Raw genomic sequence first — 26,250 nt, 5'->3', positions numbered from 1 at the left:
TCGTCGTGTGCATCAAGGTAAAATAGACTTTTATATTAGTCCATCACTTAATATTTCTGGTGTCGTAAAATTCGACTGAAGCTTTGTGGATATATGGAGGGGAAAGGCTAAGTCTGATATTATAAAGTTTGAAGTTAACGTTGTGTGGCCCACATATCTATCGGCGAACAAAAACGGGTCAAGAAGTTCCTTGTCCGACAGTCAATTCGCCGCAATGATAAGGCCGTCCGCGGCAGTTGTTCGACTCCAGCGGCGACAGCGGTATATCGTTATCTTGTTTATCATCGCATTTATCAGTTTATACTGTTTGGTACACTCAGCAAAAATAAACTCTGAAATACCAGCGCCGGTTGCGCCCGAGAGCGTCGTAGAAGCTGGAGAAGGAGCGTTTGTTACTATCATGTATGACTTTGGCGAGGACAGCGAGGCATTATTGCTGGCTACACGAGTCTTGATGCGAAGTATCAAAGATTCTAACACTATATACCGAAGGATGGTGGTTGTACCGCAAGATGGTCTGCAAGAGAGTAGCGAGCAAGTTCTTAAGGGGGACGACTCGGACTTGGAGATCGTGCACGCAAACATTCCAAACGTATTCGCTCACATGCCGCTGACTGATCATCGTACGCAACTTCTGCACATGCGCAATAAACTTGTAATTTGGGACAACCCAGAGATCTCATCACTCAAGCGTGTGGTCTACCTAGACCCAGAGAACCTAGTGTTGCGAAATTTGGACGAAATCTTTGCTTGCCATCAGTTCTGCGCCGTAGATAATGGTCAATCAGTCGTATATTCAAATGGTCTTCTTGTCATCTCCCCCGATAGTATTGCAGCAAGAAACTTATACTCGGATGCCATTGACAGTTTTATGATCACTGGCCGCGAGTACAATTACGTTGGCATCATTCAGGGCTTCATGCCCGGCCTTTTTGAGGCTTTTGAAGAGAGCCCATTGTTTTTTTTAGGATGGGATGGAGATGACAACGGAGAGGAAAACAATGGTGCAGATAATGGCGATGCAACAGAAGATGTTGATACGTCAGTCGTCCACCGCCTGCCATTCTATTACAGCATTAACCACATGGTCTTTTACGAACGCATGAACTGGGATTTGTATAAATGTAAAGACAAAAATTTGGCCACAGGAAAGATCCCCGGTCCTTTGTTGAGCTATAAGTACAGTGGAGGTACAGTAAAGCCGTGGTTTTGGCTGCCGTACGTATACTTTCAGGTGTTCTGGCATTGGCAGGAGGTGCGGGAACGGCTTGAAGAGGACCATGTCGGTTTCTTCTTGGGCAAATTAATGTCTTTCTTTGTCATCTTCGTCTTTATCTGGTTCGCGTACATTTCTCTTTGTCTCAAACTTTTTACCGAGTCAAATGGACGACCGCGCCGCTTGTCAAGCTGGAGGCTTCCAACTTCTGGCAATGGACAATCGCTTTCCATTGACGTTTTTAATTCGCGTGTGGTGCGTCGAGCTTGTCAATTTTCGTGCAGTGCACTATATGCCATTGCATCGATGCCGCTGTTGTCAAGTGTATGCATTGTCATCCTGATCATGTACTGTAGCATTCACATGATTCCGGTTACGATGCAACCTTCTTATGCAGGAAGATTGTGGTTGATTGTGCACGATTTATGGTTAACGACGCTGCTACTGATATTTGCGGTTGCACATACATTACGTACCGCACAATGGAAAAAAGACGACGTGCCTGCGACCTCCGAAATGTTACTCAGTGGTATTTGGTGGTGCATCAAGAAGCTGCCATTGCTGGTGCTCGCGCAGCTTCAATTTTTGTACATAATTGGTCGCACTGATTGGTTTCAAAATCCGGTGTTGCGGCCTGTGATGACTTGTTTCTTCTTCGCTGTTGCTCTTTTCGTGGAAGGTCGGATTCTCATTGTCGAAATGCGCCGGCTTACACGGAACTAACTGACGCCATTGGTGCTTTACGTAACCAAGAATTACCTTGTATACATGGGATGTGCCACTCTAGACAAAAGAGACACCTGCCAATTATCAGCTAGTAGCAGCTAGACACGCAGAGACGTAGGGACGAGCGGAACGTATGAAACGACGCCGAAAATCAATAGAATTGGATATTAAATCACACTTATTAGTAGTCCGAGCGGCGCTTTTTCTACGACATAGCACATAAATTTACATACATTCGTCAGCGACTGCTAGAAACATTGGTGCTTTCTGCTTTCTCTACACACCTGACTGACCTGGAGTTCCTGAGTTGACAAAGGCTGCTTGCCGCCAGTGTATGTACGTTCTTGACACGATCCATTACTATCTGCAGCGACTATACGTAAATCCTTTACGACTGCAGCTAACGCTTCCGGGTTGACACCTTTTTGAATAAGCGCCATGAGAATCGCTAGAGTGTCGCGATCAAGACCAGTGTTGAGCAGGCAAGCGAGCTCATAAACGGCTGCACAAATACAAAATTAGAGAAAGATAGTGAAAGAGGATAATGATGAAGTCGAATAAGGAAGAAAGACGCCTTACTCTCCATAACTTCCGCGCGCGATGCGGTGATTCCGTCGCTCATAGTAAATAGAAGAATAGAGAAGAACAATAAATGCCATGAATGAAATAATGTAATTACAGATTACAGATTAGACGTCGCCAGCCTCGTTTATATCGAAATTATGACAGCTAGTCAGGGCAAAAAGAGAATCTTCGATGTAGATCAAAGATTGATCAATCGCTATTGAAATTAACATAGAGTGCCCATTAAGAGCACTGCCCGTTAACTAAGAATGGTGATGCTTGTTTTGGGTCTCCAAGACGCCCTATCGACCCGAAACATAGAAATGGAGGCGATATATCAAGACACTGATAGGCGCCTTTCTTCTCAAGCGTTCATTGATCGAAGGTGGCGAGAACAGTATCATTAAGCTTTGACCGAAGGATACACTTTCTTTGAAGCATTTGCTCTGACTATTGACTCACCATCATGTGGATTGAGAAACGAGTCACTCAAAAGTGGCTGAAAGTCTTTTTCCTATCTAGTCTCGTGGTTGTAACTTCGCGCGATGCCGGTGCTACCATTTACAGCAGCGTGTGCAGATGTCTTGCCAATACGTGGATCCAATCCTTGGTACGCTCTCGAAGCAAGATAATTTGCAGCCACACTGTGGTATGTTGTAAGCTCTGTTCGCTCATTTTTTACTTGCAGTGCTTCAGGCTCTCTAGACATGGTAAGAGCACATGTTGTTTCGCTGTAGTTGACCGTCGAGTGCGTAGCTGTTGTGTATGACCCTGACAAAAGAGAGAAGAATGGCTTGTCATTATCCTCATCATCGATTGTCGCTTGCTCCACGCTATGAATAGACTTATTCAACGCAGGTATGACCTCATTAAAATCGGTTTTAGTCTCTCCACTCCACTCCTCGGATGGTGATAAAGCAACTTGAAGCTCATGTGGTGTCACGATAGGCTTATAGTACTCCTTACTATCCATAAGAGTATTCTGTTGGCACGCTACGAGTACAAAAGCATCGATTTCAGCGTAGTTTGCGAGTTTAGGCACATTCACCTTTCCTACTACGAAGAGATACGATTTTCGCCCTCTCCTACAAAATACGTCAATATTCAACAACTCCAAACGCCAACAATATGAGTCACATACATTTTGATCAGCTTCTGGAGCCCATGCACCACGTCGAGATACTTACTGACACCAAGAGTGCCCATTAAAATACCGAAAACTTGTGCTTCTTTGGCTTGTTGGATGAGATAAAACCTGTAGCAAAAGCATTACATCACTAGAAATTTCGAGAAATTTCATCGTCACCACAGCATACCGTCTCATGAGTGCACGGTTGACACTGGCGCCTTCCTTGCGGCTAGACGTCGTTTCCGGAGAGTACGAGAAGCAGTCTATCGTGCTGTAGCGCATCAAAATGCTGGTGAGGTGTGCCGATTCTGCTCCCACGTAGAGAAATGCTAAAGTTTGTGGGGAAATTTCAGCATTTTCCGCATCCAACACAATTTCCTGCCCACCAATTGTAAGCACTAAGGATGAGCTTTCGCTAGACTTTGGTGCAGCATTTTGCACTGCTGTAGGATCGTAGAATGTCTTCATAAATCCAATGACTAATTTTCGTTCGACGAATTTCTCTTTCAAACTGTTGAAGATGTTGCTGCTAGCATGGTGATAGCGAGCTTCATACAACAAAACAAGTGTCTTTGTTGCATCTATTTGAGCAATGTGGTCGCACAGCTGCTGTACACAATCATTAACATCGATTACAGCATTGCCAAAAACGTAAACTACTGGAATTTTGGTCGTTGCGCTCAGGCATGTGCGCCCGTAGTGTACAATGCAGTCGGCCTCAAGGTGTTGTGCAGCAACCTCATCCACGCAGCAACTGCCATACGAGGTATCGCCAAGTACGAAAATACGCTCCCACTGTCCATTCAAATCGTTCTTTAGCTCCTGCTGCACCTGCGGTGCATCCGGAAGAAGCGAATCTGGAAACTGTAGCGCAATTTTCTTATAACCACCGATTTGAATCTGCTTTACCGTGCGAGCAATATCATAATAAGTGTAGAGGTCGCAGTCTTTTCCACGCACAACGTCAGTTTCCTGTACTTGCACCTGCATCTCGATGGCACGCGAGCCATCATCGCTTTCGAAAGCCAAGGCCACTGTCATTGATTAAAGCTTTAAATTTCAATTTTAAATGGGAAATAGACATTAGTAGATTCACAAAAATGAACTGTGGCGATAATTTTTAGGTAGGGTGTTCACTTCCTAAACGTTGGACGATGTTACCGTCTTAGTCGTCGTGCGCTGACGTAGAGAAGTGTTGGTATTGTCATCAAGTGAGTCCACTAACTTCTTAAGCTCTTTGTCTTTCATGTACTCGCGCTTTATCAGCTTGCCCATAGTGTCGCCAGCCTTGATACCCTCACCTGCTTCCTTTAACATTTCCTTGAGAACCTGGCGGCCGTACCCTTCGCCTGTCACAGGGCCACTGCTACCGAATCCGACGGCTAGCGTCAACTTCATTTTGGGAAGTGACAAGACCACCTCGCGCTCATCAATGGAGGACACTGTGGCGCCTTCGGCCAGGTCTTCAGTCACACTGCCATAGTACAAGGCTAGCTGACGGGCTCCATCGAAGCACTCCTCGTTTACAAAAGTTATGAGATTTGTACGAGCCTCGGCATCCAAATAAGGCAGAAATGAGTTGTTCTTTTGGTTTAGGTACAGCGTGAGCAACAAAAATGTGTTGGTTATCTGAAGCATCAGCGAGCTCATTGTACTCGATGGAAACCTGTTAAAAGCATACTCGTTATTAAGCAATGCTGCCATCTTGAGCAGTAAGGGCAGGTCGGAGCACCAAAGCAGATACGGCAGCGTCGGATAATACCACGAATAAAACTGATAGTGCAGTGTGCGTGAGAAGACAATACCCGTGAAATTCATCACAAACAAAGACGTCACGACAATTTCGCTTTGAATTGGAAATGGCTCGTAAATTGCAAACGGCTTCATCATAACGGCACGAATTGTGCCGATAATGTTAAAGTGCTTGTCAAGAAACAGAATCATGAAAAACAGGTGACTCAGCAGCAAGAGGATTGCAAACCCACCCGATACGAATGTCTCTTCATCCACAAACTTCCAGTTCACTGTCCACTTATACGTAAATACACGACTGAGTTCGAAAGCCTTGCTTACGTAGCTCCACCAGTTGTGTTTTAAAAACGGGTAGGCCAGCACAATCTGAATCATTGCGCAGACGAATAGATACCATGCTGTACGTAATATACCGCACGACTGTAACAATAGGAAGAACAATGCCGGTGCAAACAGCAAGACATTCATCTTGATGGACACAGCGAGACTAAAAAAGACACAGCCCCATCGCCAGCGCTGGCGAGCAAACAAGTATACGGCAATAAATAGAAGCATCATTGCTACGCCATCATTAAACAAACGCAGCAAAAAGATTGAATGTAATCGCTTGGAGATACACAAGAAGACGGTGGCCCAAGGCGGCAGCACTCGGGCGCGATAGTAGATGGCGAGTACTGTAGCGATCATGATGAGGTAAAATCCCAGGAAAATATACTGCGCACGTCTAATATTTTGACCTTCATCTGTCACCGAGTGCAGAAGTGAAAAGACGTAGAGGAAGCCAGCGGGGTAGACAAGCGGTCCAGTGTCGCCGCTGATTTGCATATAGTCGCGCTCTCCAGCTTTAAACAGCTCCACCTGTTGCATGTATGCGGACCAATCGATATTTGTATCTGCATGCATTCGTACGCATTAGTTGACATGAAAACAATAAGTATTTAAGACGTACATGGAACTTTCTGAATTATAATGTAGCCAGCGCATGCCTCGACGATCAGCAGGCAACAGGCCAGCTGCGGAAAGTAGCGGTAGCTCCACATGAGGTCATATAAGAAGGCTAGCACACGGCTATGCATGAGCGTTGTCTTGACATCCTTGTCAATGCGCGTTGTGCGCTTTGTTGTGGTCGTTGACGTCTTCTTGCGCGCCATGAATTGGCAAGATTTTATGCTCAAACCACGTCACTATACATTTTTTATAGCCAATGACAGTTTCTCATAAAATATAAATCTTGCGTCATACTTAAGTATCAGGTTTCGAGTAGAGGATCCCCTGCTCCAGGGCCGCACTGGGACCCCTGGTAGGTGAACTTTACGGTCAACCACTGCGCCAGAAAGTTATTTCCTCCCTGCTTTGCGCGAGCTCTCGCGAGTACCTTCCACTTTAGAAGCCGCCCCCCCTTGATTGCTCAATGTAGCGTATCCCTCCGAGGAAGGCGCGGCCCTTGGCTAGACTCAGTGATGACATTTAGGTATTCTCGGACTTGTTTGTTTTGCTCAGAGGCATCGCCTGCGCCTAGACTAGCAATGGTTGTTTAAATCCGTACCCTTGTTTAACACCGTACCTCTGGTATCAAGCGCTTGCGGAAGTGCTGAAGGGTACTGCCAAATTCGCGCACTAGGTGGGGAGGCATCTGGCCTCGCCTATCTCTATCACTGTGGCTTTCCATGCCAAATTCATCAAAGCAGTTGTCAGATTTCCACAGTCAAGCAGCAAGTGGAACGCCATGTGATTTCAACTTGCAGAGTATAGCACATGACGTTGATCCCGCGGTAGATGGTCGTCAACTCAATTTCTTGCTGTCTACAGCCTTGTTTAGCTAGATGATTGTACTAATACAGCTATCAGCCGAGTCATGAACTAAGAACAAGTCATAATTCCCAAAGCTCGTTGCGCTGTGCGACCCTGTGTTCCAATGACTAATGACGACAGATGGTGCGCCAAGTCATAAGTGTATTAAGTCAATCTTGCCGATGTGGGGTCTCAAATCCCCAAAAGATCTGGGTGAGAGTATTCATTCCATATCACCAAATTAGGTTACAGTCTTAGCGGACTCGCCGGTTCAAATTCCGTCCCAAGCTAAATGAGGTCAAACCCTGGCACATCGATATATGCCAGCGTCTGACTACTCGGCTCTCATGAGTTGTCTAGGTTATGGCAGTCGTTCCTTTAGAAATTTTGGCATGCGGCTGGTGCTGACGTGAGCCTTTTCGATGCATTCATTAAGCTACGCCATCGTACAAAGCGTTGTGTGGCTCCCCAACCTGTACATATTCATATTGCTGCCTGGGATCAGAGGAAAACTTAAAAATTGATGATGGTTTGAATCACTTTTTCGTTTCGCATTCGAATGAGTGATCTGAGCGGAAGTGCGGTATGGTTGTAATGAGCCAACCTAGAAAAAAGGTTGTCTCGCGTTCTCTTCGTGATGATTACTGAAATTGAATCTCTGCTGATTTCAACCGCAAGCAGCACAGTGCTTCTGGACTGCAGACACAGCATGTGAAGGTATATAAAAACGCTAAATTAATTAGATTAGCCGCTTATTTTTGCGTTTTTTTGTCTGACACTAGTACCTATATGTTGCTCTTGCACCTACAGGCTCTAAATTATAGCGTCGCAAACTAAGCGCACGTGACTCAATCTTGTCGAGATGAAAATCCTCCGTCGAAAAAAATGGGATAAAGCTTGTCGTGGTTTGTTATGTGTTGTCCAGCGTAAATTCAATAAGTAGACTTTCTTGTTCCCGTACCACGGTCACTTCGAGCAAGTAGTTCTGAAAAATTTCCTACACCGCAGAATTATTTGTTCCATATGCCCATCTGCCTGTAGTTAGTTAGTGGAGGGTATGTTTGTTTTGGAATCGAAAATCTTAGACAACGTTCGCCAAAATTTGCTGAAAATCGCGGATCTTGATCCAATACAACGGCTATCGGCAATCCATGTTGACACAGCTTTCGTCTCGGCTATATCTTTTACGGTTACTGTGTTGCTGACATCTAGATGGGGCATCTTGTTCAGATCTAACGATATTCTGCTCATTGAGTGCCAACTTTTTGCCGAAACCCGGCTCGTCTCACTCGTGAGCTCATAAGTGTACTGTAACGGAGTTACACGAACCCTTATAACAGGGGTGTGTGCGTGTCACACGAGATGTGCATAATGTGACCACACCCAACAAAAGTACGGTACGGGGCTAGGTAGCCAGTAGTTATGCATGTATTTAAATGTTACTATATATATTTAGTATATTTAGGAAAATCTAAACTTTTAACATTAGGATGAAAATATAAATACAAATCAGTTTCGATTTTGAACAGAAGTGTTCGTATGCCTTGGTTAAGGCTTCTAAGTACCTTTAAAGGCAACGGATCGTTATCCGCTGCACTAGTACTTGGTTCTTGTAAAGAACGAGAGGTCGGTGACTTAAAGACGCTTCCTCAAGCGCAAAGCTACGGCAGCCCCGCTGCATGTACACCCATTTGAACATATAAGGCTACCAGTACAAATTCTTTTCCAAATTGACCACCAATGAGCAATTGTGTACCTCAAACAATTTTTCAGCAGTTGAGGTAATGCATGTGAGGTACAATTACACTTTAAGAGTCAAATGGGTCTGTGCTTTTGCACCGCAAGCCTAGGGATAGGAAAAAGCGGTGCAGATATGTAACCAAACGCCTAAACGTATTTGAGCTCAATTACCTTCTACTCCCAGATCCTTCAACAGTGTGTCAAACGCGTATACCGCAGGTATTGGCTCTTTGATGCGTGACATCGCCATCGTGGTAATGACAGCTCATATTCCAGGCAACACAAAGAGAACATTTACTACCACAGTAAATAGGCTTAGTTTATACCTTGCATAGTAGGTATGATCATCAAAGACTGATAAGCATCTTGTCAATCTTTGCGAGAGAGATGAGATAGCGACGTCGCTAAGCTCAATGGTGCATGGTCTTTATCAATCGCAAATGTCTCGTCGCCGAGTAAATATATCCGATATTAACACAGCATACTAACAGCAAGCAGATACTTGTCATGTAACAAAGCTATTGTTTCTGTCGCTTCAATCTCGCAAATATCAGACGCTAGGACAAATTCAAGTCCATCGGTATTTCCGTGGAACACGTAAGAGTGTTAAGAAGATAGAAGCGTCCCATCCAACGACAACTTGCCAATATGAATCTGATAGGATTTCGGTGCTGTCATGAGGCTTTCTTTTAAACCTTTAATTCTTCGATCGCTTCTCAACCCATTTAATGTCCCTTCAAAATGATTGATGAGTGGGCGTGCTATATCGGCGAAATTTGCGCTGCATTTTTTTTTGCACGTAGTAGGCCAAACCAAGCTGCATTTTCAGACGAGAGGTACCAGCAGAATTAATAAATGAAATTTCATCGGTGTTAAAGCTTGAGCTTACCTATGATGACGAAAAGGTTGTTCAAGCGTATGTACTTGATCACTTCTCTCAAGTATGTCCACACATGCTTTGTAATTTACAGACGTTCTAATTGTCGAATGATTTAAATATTAGGCATGATGTGTCCAAAACAGTCGCGTCATCAAATATATAAATGACGCTAATGTCCATCCCATTCCCAGCCATTCCCAGATTATCCCGCTCTGAGACCTTAAAGAGGGGATCTTGCCGTATCTCAGGAGCTGTTGATAATCTACGTCATCTAGATTTAATACATATCAGAAGCAGCCAATTATGAATTTAAAGCACTCCTTTTTAGGATCGGCTGATTTTAAAATGAAGACTGCATTCAGCTAGCCGACAGGATTTACCACTTACTTCTAGCCGTCTGACAGAAAAGGAGGCACCGATTGGAGAAAAATTATTGCTTACACTTATCTGCTTTGGTTTTGGTACGGAAGCGTGCGCCTCTGACATCACACTGATTCCATGATATGGGCGATTGTCTTGTCACGAGGTATTTGGCTATGGAACTCAGACATTTCCATATTTACTCTCATCCAGGAGTACCATGCACGGCAAGTCACCTGTTAACACGAGGGTATACTTCGTTGCGCAAGGATAAAGAGATCCGTTAGGTTCTTAAGGGCTACCGTTCCTTTTTTCTTTCACACTTCGTGCTCTGCAAGTGCTCCAAATATGAATATCTACTTGAAGTGTGACGAGATCAGCTTGTGCTTCAGTGATAATCGTATCATTTCAAATAATTTACCGTCTTAGAGCTCTTTGCACCCAGGCATAAATTCTAAGCGCATTGTGACCTTGTGTTGCGGTAACCCAGGGTGATTTGTATTTCCTAGACTACATGGTCACCAAAATCCCGTGTAAATTATCTTTTCCGCCAGAAATCCAAAAAGTGTAACTGCTCCAAACGGCAGGCGCATTGTGACATGATGGACAAGTCTACACAAATGCAAGCAAGAATCTTCTATTTGCAACACACAATCGCTCGTACTTGTTTCTAACAGCTCTTGCTTAGGAAGACCAGCGCTTATGGCTGTGACTTGACATCTTGTAAAGATTCACTCACGGGACTGCGACATACAGTCAATAACTCCTAGCTTACTAGACATACGTCAAAAGACTGATGTATACGATTGCTACTTGTCAACTCGATGTAAGACCATAACTCCCTGCCGTTTTTGTATTTTGATCTTTGCCAAAGGCAGTGAGTAACATCGTTGCCAACCAACTCAGACAATCCCATGTTCTGATCATAATCTATTTTGACTTCATGTTCAAAATTCTGCTTCTGATGTAGGTGGGTTGATGTATCAAATCCAGCGAATCAGTTTATGAAGATCTCGTTCATCCGTAAGGAGAAACGATCACCTGGATAAGCAAGTCAAACGCGGGGTTGCGACCTACATTCGAATTTTATAATCTGAGAGTACATGAAGCTGACGGCCGCGCTTCCATACTTTTCGATGACGTTGATCTTAGCAAGCGCCGCCTCACTGACGAAAACATACATACCCTCAAAGGTTGCATTGTCAAACGATGCGATGTCTCATCTGATAGCTTCATATCTACGCAGACTATTTAGCCCATTGGTGCCTCCATATGTACAAAACCTAAAAAGCGCTAAAAGTTTCAAAGAAAGTTAAGAATAGGCATATGCTGGTTCTTGTTTTGGTCCTAGGAGGAATAACACGTATTGTTTTCGGCTCAAGCACAGTATCGAGATAACATTCGACGCAAATCAGCATCATAGGATGCGCCTAGTGCAGCTCTGTCAACTCAGTAGATGGGTATTGCCAATTGCTCTTGAGAATTGAAAAGATTTCCTCGCTTCAATGGGGACTCCAAGTGGTTATGTATCGCGAAGGTTGGTTGACACACCTCGACGGTCAAGTAATGCTCTCATCGTGCATATGTAAAGACCTATATTGTCGATATCGTCAGTGGTCGAGCATATTTGGTGGTTGTGAGCTGTACTCAAGACTATACGGCATGTTGTTAATAAATGAAGATCATGTTATTTTGGGGCTGACGAAATTCTATGTTTGGTATTTATTCTTGAAAAGCATAGTAATCAAAAATAGAGTACCCAGAACAAAGGCCTTTATTGATTGTCCAAAGCTACAAACCCACATGGATTTGTCAAAAGTGGCAAAGTCTGACCAACTACTTAGTGGAAATAATGCCGACGGGGTACATATGTAAGAGGGCGCTGTTCACAACAATCCCTCAACCAAAACGCACACGCTCGAGCGACGAGAAGGACAGTGTTGACTTATTAGAGAAGAGAACGGCCTGAGGCCTTAAAGGCAAATTTGTATCTGTATTAAATAAGTATATCGTTCCTGAAGCGAATGCAAAACACCCCAAGAGCTTCTGTGGGTCTACTGAAGAACCTTGGGTTCCTACAATCCTGATTTGTTCAATAAAAGGTATACTAAAGATGTTCCTCGTCTTGAACTTATAGGACCTCAAAGAGCTTGAAATTAAATTATGTAAAAAAGATCCAGTAGAAGTGACTAGCTTATGTCACCCACTTCAATCGACCGAGACACATTAAGTTCGTTCATGTACAAACGCAAGAAGTAACCAGCATTCTGCATGTCAAAGTCATATAAAATGTCACATATGCATTTGAAAAGACCATCCCTGCAAATCTTTTTTATGAATCCCCTCCATGCGTAAAAATGTACATAGATGCACCTTCATGCAGCCCATAACAAAGTCTGCTCGATATTCTTATAAGAACAAAAAAGGAAGTAATGGGCTCTTAACAAACCTCATGTGTACACGTATTCTAACTCTCTCAGATCCAGGAAGGCCATTTGACGTCATCTCTAACATTCAGCACTGTTCTCAAATAGACTGAGCGTCACGTGCCTGAATTTCAGGACATACAAAAGCAGCACGCAAATTTCAAAATCAAAAGGAAGCATAACAAATAAATTACGGGCGATACTCGTGTTGCATATAGCTTGCTTATACATGCAACACGAGTATTTCCCGTAATCACATTGATATTTCGATTTTATAAGCCGAACGGACGTGGAGCGTAAAGTTGGAGACGGCATAATATCTCTACTGACCCCTGTATGCTTGACTGCATTTTTGCTTCAAAGCTGTGATTCGTCTTCGAGCCTCTTGAAGTATTCTAAGCAGAACGATATTATCACAATTGCGCTTTCACTTATTTGCAGTCGTAGCCATGAAAAGTTAAGCAACCTCCAAAAGTGATGCCAAACTGTATGTGCCACTAATGAGTATAAAGATGATGTACGATTTCAACTGACACCTGCAGCTTGACCTGCATTGTTTACAAAGCTGCAAGTCACTTTTCCTGGTGGTTAAAATACCTAGCAAAAGGATTTGATCGTATTTGCCTTTGGAAAGAGCGTAAAGTGCTTTTTAACAAGAATTTAAAGAGTTAAAGAGCCGAGTCAATCTCAGATTATTAAAGGAATCGACCACAGGATTCTATCAGCGCCGGTACTTTTCGACGCGCAAGGCAAAGCGTATTTTCATTTTGGAGCACTCGTCCAGTCGCCAGTATTTAACACATCCTATAGCAGTGGAGGGTCTACCCTCACTCAGAAAATCCCTGAAAATTTGAGCTCCCTTGCCCTCACATCTCTTCTGGCATCGTCGGCAATTGTAATCTCTCACGATCATTACCATCTCTTTCTCAGGTTAACGGCAGAGTTGTGCAGTGCAACGCGCTTTCAACCCAATAGTGGGACCCGGCATCGTTCTACAATATTCTTGAATGCTAGCTGCAGCAAAAAGCTTATGATTAACAGAGCTGTTTTCGTCGACAGGAGTGAGGACAGAAGCCAACGTTGTCGTCGCTTTGAGCTTTGCAAACTCAAGCCTTGAGCAAAATTGCGATCGGAGATTTGTCATCAGAAACTTGGTTACGTAGCAAATTTCTTCAACTTCAATTGCCTAGTGCGTTGTAGGCCAAATTATTTTAATTGCAAGCCTCGCATCTAAGAAACTTGCTTTTATGGGTGCTATGTTTCGTTGACAACGAGCTTCATGAGGTACAATATAACCCATTTTTTCTCAGCAGGCCGCCGTACTGGGTTTGATGTTGCCCTAAAAGAGATTCTTCGGATAATCTTGCTCGGGAATCCGACCAGTCATAGCTCATAGCCTTGAACAAAGGGCCTGACGCAAGTGTTTGTATGCCACTGACAAAAGACTACAGAACCACGGAGCTGATCGTCAGCTTTAAAAATTTCTCCACCGCCCCCGCATTGCCGAGGTTTATCGGCTTGGCCGCGCTCATAGACCGTTTACTTTCGGTACCTTGTCCGGGCGGTGTTGTGTTTTGTGACACCAAACACTTTCTTAAAAGAGGTAGGACTGACGTGAAAGACCGCGGTCGTAGCTGCACCTGTTCGATAACACTTCATGGAGATAATAACCGTTCCGCCTTCGAAAGAGGGACTAACTCGATTGCGGCGATATGAGGACCTGATTCGTCGACATAGTCCAAAAGTAATCGCCCCCTTGACTATAAAATGAAAACGTCAAACACATCTTATACACTTGCTTAGGCGGTACAAATGCCGGAATTATCTGTGGCACCAGTTTACCAAGGTATTGTATGCACACTAATTAATATTCGGGCGCGCGGTCACGAAGCTTAAAGGTTATAAGAGCGACGCGCTTCGGCTCGGTTTGGTGCCTGGCCGGATTTATTACCATATCAGCCGTCATCGTCTAGAAGGAAGATTTTATTCCGTCTCAGCCATCAAAAGGCTAGACTTACAATACCAGTAACCTTGCGGTGGGTGCCACCTGTTTTCATACCAGCGGCGGCAGGGGCGCTCCTGGGTTTGCCTCGCCAACGCATTGTATATCTAGGCGAGAGATTTTCGCATCTATCCCTTGTGGCGCCAGTTGTCTGATCCCAAAATTTGACGTAAGCTTATCAATTGTGTCTAGTTGTCCCAGGATCTGGTACTCGAGCTCATAGAAGATACAATCCTCCCACGTCACGGTCGTAAGCTCTACTACGATGCTTTCAAGAGTATTGCAGCGCACTTGATGCCGAGACAGATTTGACTTGAAATGTCCGATATAGATTTGACTTGAATTGTCCACGAGTAAAAAACCGCAGAGATTATTTCGAACGCTCTACCCAAGAGCGGAAGCGTGAGTATATATATTGGAACTAGACTGATACCCACCATCTATACTTTGCCATATTATTCTAAATATGTCTTTATTACATGACGTGCTGCCAGCAGCTAATGTGTACCATGGACAGAAGTTCCATCATCTTTATAAACACCGTACTAATAAAAAAATACGATTACAGAAAAGTGCAATATTAGTACTAAATTACATCAATATTTTGAATGATATAAAATCACAAGCTTTTTACTTTTTAAAGTATTTTTCGGATATGGACTCGCTCGCGTGGGTTGTCGCATTGGTGATGATGCTAGCAGGAGCTGGCTACGTGTTGGTGAAACAAAGAGAGAAAGACAGTAGACAAGCACTGATGGCACAAAAGCAAAATGAGAAACTAGCACGCCAGGAATTTCATGCACTAAACAGCAAGAAAGCTAAAGGCAAGACCAAGAAGAAAGTGGACGTGACGGCGGACCTTAAGAAAAAGTCGCAGAATTTCGCATTGCAAGATGATGATCAAGATCACCCAAGCTTGATAACTGTGCTAAGGGGTCATAAATATGGTGTTACAGCCGCTGCTTACAGCCCCAATGGCCGCTTTGTAGCCACCGCCAGTTCAGACCGATCGATCCGCCTATATTTCCGTGATACGCTTAAGGATAAAAATCCGAAGCTACACAACATTAAAATTGATTACGATCATGTAACAGCCATGAACTTTAGCTCGGACGGACGCAGTTTTGTCGTTGCTACAGAGAGCGGCAATATTAAAGTTTATCGTACGTATGGTGATGTTGCAATTTATTGTACAGTTTAATCTTGTTTTTGTTGCTTGTAAATTATTCTAGAAAAGTTACGTGTCAAGCCGCAAATTGTGACAGAATTTCCTATTTCGCACAAGGCGGACGTGCACTCGGTGCTCATGAATGATATTGGCAACGTTAGCAATGTGACTTAAGGCTCAACTCTGATACATAAGTGCTGACGGGACATTGTTGTAGAACAGTGGGCAACAGTTATCACGTGTGCGGGTGACTCGGACACAGATGTTAAGTTCTGGAACTTAAATGGCGAATTGCTTCAAGTAGTTAATACGAATCAAGTGACTAATTATCATTGTGTCGGATCCAAAGACAATCGGTACATTGCGGTCGCAGCGTACACACCTGAAGTCAAGATTTACGAGATTGTTCGTGAGAGAACTGGTGCCTTTAAAAAGGTCCAGAAAATCATGACGCTGCATGGACATAGGGTATCCGATAATATCACAGTGTATGTGGAAATAATGCTGACACTATAATCTCGTTTGATTGGTGTAGACAGGTGTGGTGGACCTTGCTTTCAATGGCTCAGATACGCTTCCAGTTGATCGCGTCGTAACTATCTCCAAGGACGCTTCACTTCGTGTATGGGATATCAATGGTACCATGTCAGACTTTGCAACGGGTAGTTCCAATGATTTTCAAGCTGATGTCTTGCTGTTACATGTATTACCATGCAGTGCGATACACTGTACAAGAAGATCCCAAGGTATTGTCGTCCTTTAATGTTAGTGAAGGTGAAGCATTCCAGGCTACCGACTTTGCTCCAAATGGAAAGGTAATTTGACAACTACTTTTACGAATTGATGTTAAAGTAAAGCTTTGACTATCAAATGATGCTTGCAGATGCTGGTCATGGTGCGAGGCAAGGACCTTGTATTTATTCGGATCAGCGACAACAAAGTGTTCTCGACAATTAAGAACGCGATCGAAGATCTGATTAAGCGTGCCACGTTTTCTCCTGATGGAAGCGAGGTGCTTGTGCTGGGAAAGAACTGCAAACACGTCAAAATATACAAAACGCCCGAGCTTTAATAATCAGGAAGCTACGGGTGGGATCGATACGCAAAAGCATGAAAATCTCATGACGCAAGAAAGATGTAGACGCTTAGATGAAAATTGAACACGTGTGTGTCTTTGGGGAAATACACAGTCAAGGTCATTGACACCTCGGTAGCATGTTTAGAAGTTTCCACTTGAACATGTTTAGATTCTCAGAAAGAATGAATTTTTCCGATCGACGAATACAAATAGCCATTCGCTCATGGTTAAATCTGTTGTTTTGCTTATTGCCAAGATCATTATTCCACGACATTGACAATTCGTCATCCTCGTCAATTGAGGTCGGAAAAGCCTCTAGCATGCTCTCTAAAGTGCAAATCAATCTTATCAACACTTGCTGCTCATTCTCTAAACTCACTATCTCGCCATTTAATGCCTTATTCGCCAGTGCTACAAACAGCTCAAGAGTCTCGCAGTCAATCTCCTGCAGTCGAGCAGCTATAAGCAGCAAATCATTGACCTCATCTGCAACGAGTTCAAACGGATTCGTTGCGTGATCCAGACCATTAGATAAAAGCAATTGCTGTTTTTTTTCAAAGTATCTCGTAGATGCTGCGTCCATAGGCAGCCACATCTCTACAGCATCAAACGGGTTGTCGATAATCACGAAACCATACAAGGTCAGCAACTTATGATTCGACAACGGACCATAGTTGATAAACATTTGTGATCCAGCCACCCAATGCTGGTGACTCACAAGACAGAATCGCTCTAAGGTTTTGTCAACAAAATGAGACATTTCGGCTTCAGGGTCATGATTCAACATGTCAAACACTGGTACCATAGCTTTAAATGACTGTTTTATTTGTCGAGAAATGTTTCCTTTCTTCATTATGTCTTCGGTCTGCTCACCCCAGGTGTCGTTGAGTTGTAATGAAACAAAGCGACTCCATATCGTCGATATTGCCCATTTGTAATTCTTTAGAGAAAAACTTTCTTCCAAATCAACATTTACGCTTTCGGTAATTTTGTCAAAAAGCTCCAAGATTACCGAATCCCTTAATCGAGTATAGTCAGCTACCACTTTCTCCTTGATATGCAATGCAATGAAGAACAAGTTGCTACCCTCCAACGCCTTCAATACCTCTGGTTCAAAATATAGGGCGTTATAATAAGTAGTGGGTAGTAGGTCGATGTGCTTGGCCCACTTAGATTTGTCGCCACGTACAAACTTCTCGTAAAGCAGTGCAATCGCCAGTTGCTCGTCCTCACGCTCGGGCATAAATTGCTGGAAGAATGCAATGCTCTTGAATGGTGCGTTCTTCTGGAGACTTTTGACGGTAAAAACTGAGTCTAGCGGAATACTGAATACCTCAGTGTGCGGCGGTACGTCTTCGGCAATAAACACGCCACGCTCGGTAGCGCACGCGCCGTCCTGCGTCTCGTACACAAAGTCGGTAGCAATGTGTACATCAAGCGTCTCGGTTGCCCACTCGTTATAGCCCACGAGCGCGTCGAAGTTGCTAAAAGTATCTTTCAAAACTCTTTCGCCCTCTGTGGTCATAGTTGTCAATTATTTTACTGCATCAATGTAGGGCCAGATATGAATTCACAAATGGGAAAATGCATTTTTTGGAAATGAAATTGGATATTGGCTCCAAATGGTTCAGAAATCACATACAAAAAAAGCCGTAAGAAATAAAATGTCTGTGTTGTATTGCTCTCCACTCTTCGCATTTTAATGTGCATTCTCTTTGAGTGCACTTGATCAAGAGCTTGCTCTCGTGCAACAAATGTAATGTCCCCTCCAAAAGAAAGGTCTTCATGACCGACGCGCTTGATGAAAGCCTCGATGAGGATGCCGAGGTTTTATCCGATGAGAACAGCCCCAGAATTCACCGATTTCCGACTAAGCACCTCTCGTGATACTCAGTCTAACCACTCTCCCAAATAAAGCGCTCAATATGCTCAAATTCCCCGCTGCGCTGCTCGAGTGTCAAAATCTGCGACCTTTTCTGTCGGCATGAAGTGTATTGGCGCCTCATCGTAAGGCCAACGATGACGCCCATCACGGCATCAACAATCTCGACTTTGCTTAAACCGTCCAAAATTGCTCACCACGCAGGTGTGGAGCTTATAGACGCCTTAGCGTATGTGCGATCAGCTCGCACTCAGAGCGAAACGAGTACAAAGCAGTTGCTCTGCGAGCGACTTCTCAACCCAAAAGTTATCACTCTCCAGGGAAACCATCTGATCATGGAGCACCAGTGGTTATAAAAAGTTGTACCCTACATGGGGAATTGCTTTGGGTACTAGAAGCTGGCAAGTCACCGATGAGTATATGACTTAGCTTGCGTACTGAGTGAGGATAACACGTTGTCTGACCTGCCTAAAGGCTTGACAAGCCAGTTTCGACGAAGCGGACGTCTACTTTTAGCGTCGTCTGGCGCTTGACTTCACAAAGTTCAAAGCACGATGCAAACATCGAGGTGGAAATGCATCGTCTCATGTTTTCGCTGTTACAGTCCCGCTCGTCTTCATAGGTAGATGTCACCTCTACCGATGAAGGGGCCTTTTCGCCGCAAAGTTGGTCGCCTCTCACTAGTGGGGAGTGCACGGTGAAAGGAGAATCTGACTTTTCCTAGGAGAGTGAAAAGTCGAGAGTACGCTGGGTCGTAAGCGGTCTCGACGCCAGACCAATGTTGCCAGAGGGAAGTTTCGAACGCCCACAAAAGGTCAACCTTTCCACTCAAGCAGATACTGGAGACAGCCTTGGCATACCCGACTGGTCCGCCAAACATTCCATGTTGAGACACTCCATGCTCATCGAGCATTTCCGGCGGGGGCACTATTGGCTTTATCGGCACATTTAAATTATTTGAGAGTCACGGCGTGCTTTTGATGCTGAAATGAGATTGGTCTTGAATTAGCTCTCTGGGCTTTGTCATCGCAGTGGCTAGCACCAGTGGTTTGAAACCGTGTTGTTAATTTGAAGCAGAGGAGAACTCAACTACAGGAGATAATCGAGACGTTGTTCATTTGCAACAGGACTCTCGATGTTGGGTGGCTCGTAAGAGAGGTATATTGGATGTATTATGTATTTCGTATAGAATGCTGGATATGTTTGAATTTGCTTTAGATTATGATTCAAGTTCTTCTTCGTTACGATTGTGAACGGCCCAATGTAGCGCGGTCGTAACTTGATCTTCAAGACCGCAAGCACTGCATGTGTTGATAAATGAACTGTATTGAAAGACACTTTGCCCGCAATGTTCTCGTGTGCGCTTCGCTTGCCTCTGACATTGACGTGTCATTTTCGTGTTGGCTCTCAGCCATAGCACTGCGTTCCCCCACTCTTGACAATCAGTCTCATGGAAAAAAATTGCGGGTTACGCCAAGAAATGTAGCAGGATATAACGAGAATTGCCCGTCCGTATACACGCACTTATTGAGGAAGACTTATATCAATTAACACGCTTGATCACATGTTGCTCACTTCCAGCGAGCCGTCGATTTACGCAAACGAAGAGAAAAAGGTGAAATGACATTTGTTATGGCCAATTGACCTTTAACCTTCCCTAAACTGATATGTGTCTCCAAATCAAATATAATAGAATTGGAAGATGTACAACTTGCAAATTATATAGTCCATGTTTATCGCACACAGAAGCATGTGGCTCACACAACCGGTGTAATGAGACTGACCCCATCGCACCACCACCACTCATTCAAAAGTAGGTTTATTTATTTTTCTTCAATTTTTTTTCGACTCTGACATTCGGTCATTTGTGATCCCACTCGAGATGAAGCGCGTCAAAGAAGACTTGCGCCGACGATAAGCGCGGAGCAAAACCGCACTTCGATCCGAGAATGCGAAGGCGCCTTTGCCATCATCCATCTTGGGTGATGCACCAATTCCACGTCGAAAGGCGCTTTTGCACGTTGAGCCGAATCCTGGTATCAAACGACCAGCTTTGACCGATGGCGATTGCTATGAAGAGCTCATCGACAAGTTCAGTCGTCCAGAGTATTTGCTACCACGAAATTGATTTTCGTCACGAATTTCACGACCGACGTGATGGTGGCACCTTAGCATTTAACGAACTCTTCAGTCAAATGGAAGCTCGGATGATAATTCGAGCCGCGTATCTCCGCGCTATCGGAGCATATAACACATGCTGGAAAAGACTTACGGTCTCCTGTACGTACCGTACACCCAGCAATACCATCTGGATTTCATTCAAATAATCAACCCTGTAATCTGCCACATTCGCGATCACACATGGCGTCATTGAAAGTCGCCTGAGGGTGCAATCGAGAATCTCACTCGGTAATTAGAGCAGGCTTGACATTTTCTCCCTCCTAATGCGGCTGCTGCCGCTGATGTGGAGCCTCCTGCCAAGCGATCTCGCTTTGGTTTCGGGTGTGATAGAAGTAATCTCTAACTCAATCAGCAGCCATTAGTAGTAATCGCCAACGCAATCAGCGGTCATCTGTTTTTGTCAACGTTCCGACCCTCATGATCGTTCGTTTGATCCCGATGTTCACGATGCTCCTTGTGATCCTAATAAAATTTATGCTGAGGCGACGACGCCAAATGATTCGACTTTTAACCCTCGTGCCAAATCTGTCGCTCTGAAAGTTTAATCGATAAGACTGCGTTACATCCAGGCTGGAAGTCGCGCCGTCGCGATGATAGGGCTTGAGGTTCCCAACGTAGGACGTTGGATGTGTCCCTAGCCAGATTGGCAGATCGTTTGTATAAGAATCTCTATGGATCAGAATGGACCGATAAAGCGGCGAGCTTACCAAGCTTGAGGTATTCAGTTTGTTATAGGCGTAAGCAATACGCCACTTGCCTTTCAATTTGCGCACACAAAACGCCGGCGCGCTGGTCAGGTGTAACGGGATTACACATACCCTGGTATACAGGGGTGGGTCACACAAGACGGTGTGGCCGTACAAAGAAGTGCTATACACAAGACAGTCTAATCACACAATGGTGTGGCTTTACCATAAGAAGCCACTATGTGGCGGGACTGCCAGTAGTAATTCATTTTAATTAGGTTCTTTTATTTAATTAGGTGAACCTATGGTTTTAGATATAGGCGGCTCTGCCGCAAATAATTTTTTTATATAATTTTGATTTTAAAGGGAAGTGTGTGTTTGCCTTGGTTAAGGTTTTCGGATACTCTTGGAGGTAGCGAATTGCGACCCGCCGCCGGTTCTGGTATCGAACAAAACGTTGCTGACCTTCCTTTAAGCAAAGAGCGACGGCAGCTCCACTGCACTTGGTAGCACTCTTAGTCAGTCTACGCCTAAGTCGTTACGACTGATCCTCTGTGAGGATGGAGCAATCCCTTCATTTGCCCCAAGGCATGAAGTCCGGCCTTGATAAGCCGATATCCCTGCTTGGCCCTGAGAGCGTGTAACTTTCTGCTTCGCAAGGATCCAAAGTGATAAGAGCGCGTTTTTAAAGTATAAGATGCTTTGCTGAGCACCTATAGAAAAAGATGTCGTCATCGACTGCGTCCATGATGCCTTTTCAACGACGAATGACTCTTTCCGAACCAAGGCTGATGGTGAGCGTTATGACTTTCGAGGGTTCGGACGAAGAAAATCTCCTGCTCTGGATGAGAGAGACCGAGATGGCCATGGCATCCGCCATGCCCCAGAATGAGCAACAGGGCGCGGCGCTAGCTATCGCCAAACTCGGGACCGAACGTGAGAATGGGCACTAACGTGACTTCTGTTGAAGCGGCGTTTTCATCCTGGAAGGAGCTGAAGCGTCAGCTTTTGCGAGTGATCTCACCGCCCGACAGGGCAAGAAAGAGTCGGTGGGCTGTGCGGAAGAGTTGCATACTCTCATTGCCGGATTGCAGTCGATCCTCCTTCCGAGTGATTATTTGAATTATTAGAACGTCACTCCTTTAAAGGAGTCGGTAAGCCATGTCAAGCACATGCTGTAGGGTTTTATTCATTATACTCTAACCTCTCTCTACCGGCCCGGAGATTGAATCCTGGACCTCCCGGTTCTGAAGTGAACAGCATTCCAGTGCACCAAAGGATCGGTTCCAATCCTCTATCCGAGGTGGTCAAAGTGATCGTCTTTATGAATAATCTCCGCACTGGCGTGGCCAGAATGGAATTCTTCAGTGTGAATTCGTCTTCTTTTGAAGAAGCGATGAATGTGGCATTGAATGCCGAGTTCAGCTATAAGTCGCCGCGACTTGGATGGTATGCACACCCTCAGAGCTCGTCGAGCGGGCTTGAGCCAATGGATCTCAGCTATGCTGAGAAAGAGGAGGGAGAGCATCGAGCTCCCATGCAGCGGTTAAACACCCGACGGCGTTTTGTCTGTGGAGACACCCGTCATCTTTCGGACTGGTTGTCCCATGCCAAGGCGCGTGAACGTTCATTGAACCGACGTCCCACATCTAACAAGTCTGGTTTGTCGCGGGAAAACAATGAAACCCAGTAGGGGCAGGGCGTCTCAAAGAGGTAGAGGGCAGCAGAACTCAGCCCCGCAGAGCTCCGTGCTCCTGAATACGGATCATATATGCCAGCCGGGCTTGCTAGTCGTAAAAGCTACCGTAAAGGACTTTGCAAATACATGGAGAATTCTGATCGATTTCGGGGTGTTGGGCAATTATGTTCAACGCCCCACGATCGGAGAAAGCCAGCTATATGCAGAGGCGCTGAAAGCGCGGTTGAGTGACACCGTCACTGATCGCTTAGCGATGGGGACTTGTGTCACGGTGCCGAGGGTCCCTGTGGACCTCGTTGTCAAGGTAAACCTTTATCCTTGGTGTGGCATAGTTGGAACGCCATGAGCCATGGATCGATTGAAGGTCAAATACATTTGGTGCTACACACACGTCTCCTGGTGGAGCTTTGGTGAGTCATGAATCCACCTCTGTTAGGAAGCAGAAGCGCTGTCGGCGCGGGCACTGGACCGGAAGGGTCAATGTGCTGGATAGCAGAGTTCCCGAGTTGTTGAACACCGAAGGCGTATTCGACAAGATTCCCGAGCATGGCTCGCGGGCATAAAGTGGAGTGGCACGTAACCCACTGAGTTCTACTCAAGTATTAATGCAGTTGCTGCATGCCAAGGGCCAAGGCATCGAGGGCGAGGCCCTAGCAACACGTGTGGAGGCACGTAATCCACTAATTACAGCTCACGTTTCGAAGCAGTTGCTGCGTACCAAGAGTGGTATGGTCAGACGAAGTCCGAGGCATCTTGAACAAGGCCTTTCTGATGCGCGTGGAGTGGCACGTTATCCACTGGACGAAGAATGCGGAAATAGATGCTCTTCGTCAAATGCCATGCGCTTCTCGGTAGTAGCCCGGGAAGTCGAAGGGCCATGAGCTGAGCTCAAACTATGGTCCTGAGCTGACGAGTCGCAGACGAACCAGTATGCAAAACCCCAGAGCTCACGCGGGCGTGATGAATTAATCCATACATCGCAGGGCGGCAATACAAAGGAAGTCGGCGTTGCGTCTTGACTCTGGCAAGCTCAAATCTAAGATGGCGTTCTACGTTCATTTCTTGGTGGTTCCGCTGTAAATTAAACAACGAGGCTCCGGTACCGCTGCACCCGTTGCTCAGATAGCACCTCATCATCTGCAGCGGTTTTGCCAGGGGTGAGCACCACAGGAATAGTCCGCATTGCGGGTACAGGAGCGCCTCCTCTTTGAGCGCAAAGTTGAGCACGGAACCGATCCATTGGGATTTTATGAGGTGCCAAGAAGCGAGCTCGGAGAGCTTTTCGCTGGTGAAGCTCAGCTTGTGTTGTGGCCGGGGGCCCTACTACGTAGACGCCTATCGATCAAGTGATCGCGTCTTTCGCTTCGGTAGCGGGATCCGCCGAGCGGAAGCCGTACTTCACACAAGGTTCTAGGACAAAACGTAGATAAGGGAGCATGGGAGCCGCCCTATGGACAGCCTCCAACTGCTGCTCTGTGCCTCGTCGAGGCGATTGGTAATAATACCACTATCCCCGGAAGTCGAGAGGTCGAAAAATGGTGTCCGCAAGGTTTGAGCTGGATTCACGTCGCGCCGTTGGTGCACCTCGCCCTCCTCATCTTCTCATCCTGGGAAAGTAGTATCCGACTCGTGGTCGACTTTCTTCGAATGCTCGAGGAGAAAATTCGTCGCCCGTGGCGCCCGGTTGCCGGGGGCATGGGATGTCTTCCCGTGAAGCCGCGAACGTACTATCCGGAGGATCACCGCGTGCGTGAGACGAAGAAGGGATCTGCCCGCGGGGTCGGCCTCGAAATAAGCGAGGCTGATGTTTTCCGTGTCATAGACACAAGGCTCATTGAACAGAGAATGTGTAAAGATGGTTCTAGGGACGTAATGGTGACTCAGACACGCGAGCCTCGTACGAGGCGACATTAAAATGTGAATTGTGTGCATTCACAATTTTGATGGGGGAGAGTGTGAAGGGGTTACACGTACCCTGGTATACAGGGGTGGGTCACACAAGATGGTGTAACCGTACAAAGGTGTGGATTACACAAGACGGTTGAATCACATAGTGGTGTAGCTACACCATAACAAGAAGCCACTACGTGGCTGGACTGCTAGTAGTTATGCATATTGATTATATTTTACGTTTTTATTAGGAGAACCTAAGGATTTAGATATAGGAAGCTCTGCCGCAAATAAAACAGAAAAATACAGTTTAATTTTAAGCGGAAGAGTGTGATCTGCCTTGGTTAAGATTTCTGGGTAGTCTTGAAGATAGCGTATTGCGATCCGCTACATTCTGGTATAAGTCAGTGGTGACCTTAGTCAGCTTCCTCTACGCAAAGAGCTACGGCAGCCTCGCTGCATCAGGGACTTGCCCTCCCTCACCAAACCAGCAGCTTGCTTTCGAGCAAAAAACTCATCGATATAGTCACTTTACTCACGCGACAGTGGCCACTGTCGGCTCACTGCATGCTTTGAGCCAGGTTCACGAACAATTTCATGTCGAGCTCCATATAAGGATCAGTTTGATCCATCAAATAGCGTATCCTCTGCACACTGTAGAAATTTTCCGAGAACTGAATCATTTGTAGCTGATGATGAGCGTAATTCCGCTGAATTGACCTTCTAGTGTAGACATACAACCTCCGCAACAGTACGCTGGACCAACTCATCCGCGGACTCAACCACATCCAGACCGATGTATCGGTTTCGCGATCAACAATTCCGTTGATTCCCTCACATATGTGTGCTCAACCACACAACGGGTGGGAGAATCACTTTTGTGGTCAGTTATACCCATTGACCCACCTTTAAATTTCTACGTTTTTCTGGTATCTAATACTGCAAAACATACTTAACATCTAATCCCATTTTTATGTACCAAGCTATTATAATAAATAACGAGTTACATAATTTGCAGCGTTAATTCATATCTAATAAGAACTAGCTTTTATTTTTAGTACATTTGATTTATTGACTTAA

The 26,250-nt window shown here is 45.1% G+C and overlaps 6 protein-coding genes across 6 annotated transcripts; 2 read left to right on the top strand and 4 right to left on the bottom strand.

The window, feature by feature from the left end:
* Positions 1-214: 214 nt before the first annotated feature.
* Positions 215-1,939, top strand: PHALS_09737 (glucuronosyltransferase pgsip8-like; the record flags this gene model as incomplete). Its single annotated transcript, XM_024725046.1, has 1 exon — positions 215-1,939. One exon carries the CDS (start codon positions 215-217, stop codon positions 1,937-1,939), a length of 1,725 nt encoding a protein of 574 aa, XP_024575862.1.
* Positions 1,940-2,123: 184 nt separating this feature from the next.
* PHALS_09736 (Protein of unknown function DUF3743) lies at positions 2,124-2,564 on the bottom strand (the record flags this gene model as incomplete). Its single annotated transcript, XM_024725045.1, has 4 exons — positions 2,124-2,147; positions 2,236-2,306; positions 2,364-2,444; positions 2,522-2,564. The coding sequence occupies 4 exons, from the start codon at positions 2,562-2,564 to the stop codon at positions 2,124-2,126; spliced, it is 219 nt and encodes a 72-aa protein (XP_024575861.1).
* Positions 2,565-3,020: 456 nt separating this feature from the next.
* On the bottom strand, positions 3,021-4,676 carry PHALS_09735 (diphthamide biosynthesis protein 2; the record flags this gene model as incomplete). Its single annotated transcript, XM_024725044.1, has 3 exons — positions 3,021-3,591; positions 3,648-3,761; positions 3,823-4,676. 3 exons carry the CDS (start codon positions 4,674-4,676, stop codon positions 3,021-3,023), a joined length of 1,539 nt encoding a protein of 512 aa, XP_024575860.1.
* Positions 4,677-4,775: 99 nt separating this feature from the next.
* On the bottom strand, positions 4,776-6,538 carry PHALS_09734 (dolichyl-p-man:man c-pp-dolichyl; the record flags this gene model as incomplete). Its single annotated transcript, XM_024725043.1, has 2 exons — positions 4,776-6,280; positions 6,337-6,538. 2 exons carry the CDS (start codon positions 6,536-6,538, stop codon positions 4,776-4,778), a joined length of 1,707 nt encoding a protein of 568 aa, XP_024575859.1.
* An 8,703-nt stretch (positions 6,539-15,241) lies between these two features.
* PHALS_09733 (WD40 repeat protein) lies at positions 15,242-16,826 on the top strand (the record flags this gene model as incomplete). Its single annotated transcript, XM_024725042.1, has 6 exons — positions 15,242-15,749; positions 15,819-15,910; positions 15,977-16,222; positions 16,290-16,392; positions 16,472-16,569; positions 16,638-16,826. 6 exons carry the CDS (start codon positions 15,242-15,244, stop codon positions 16,824-16,826), a joined length of 1,236 nt encoding a protein of 411 aa, XP_024575858.1.
* A 124-nt stretch (positions 16,827-16,950) lies between these two features.
* Positions 16,951-18,357, bottom strand: PHALS_09732 (N-methyltransferase; the record flags this gene model as incomplete). Its single annotated transcript, XM_024725041.1, has 1 exon — positions 16,951-18,357. The coding sequence occupies one exon, from the start codon at positions 18,355-18,357 to the stop codon at positions 16,951-16,953; it is 1,407 nt and encodes a 468-aa protein (XP_024575857.1).
* Between the last annotated feature and the right edge of the window lie 7,893 nt (positions 18,358-26,250).

This window comes from Plasmopara halstedii, assembly GCF_900000015.1.
Source record: "Plasmopara halstedii genome assembly, contig: Scaffold_430, whole genome shotgun sequence".
Lineage (NCBI taxonomy): Eukaryota > Oomycota > Peronosporomycetes > Peronosporales > Peronosporaceae > Plasmopara > Plasmopara halstedii.
This window is presented reverse-complemented; position numbering and strand designations above follow the sequence as displayed.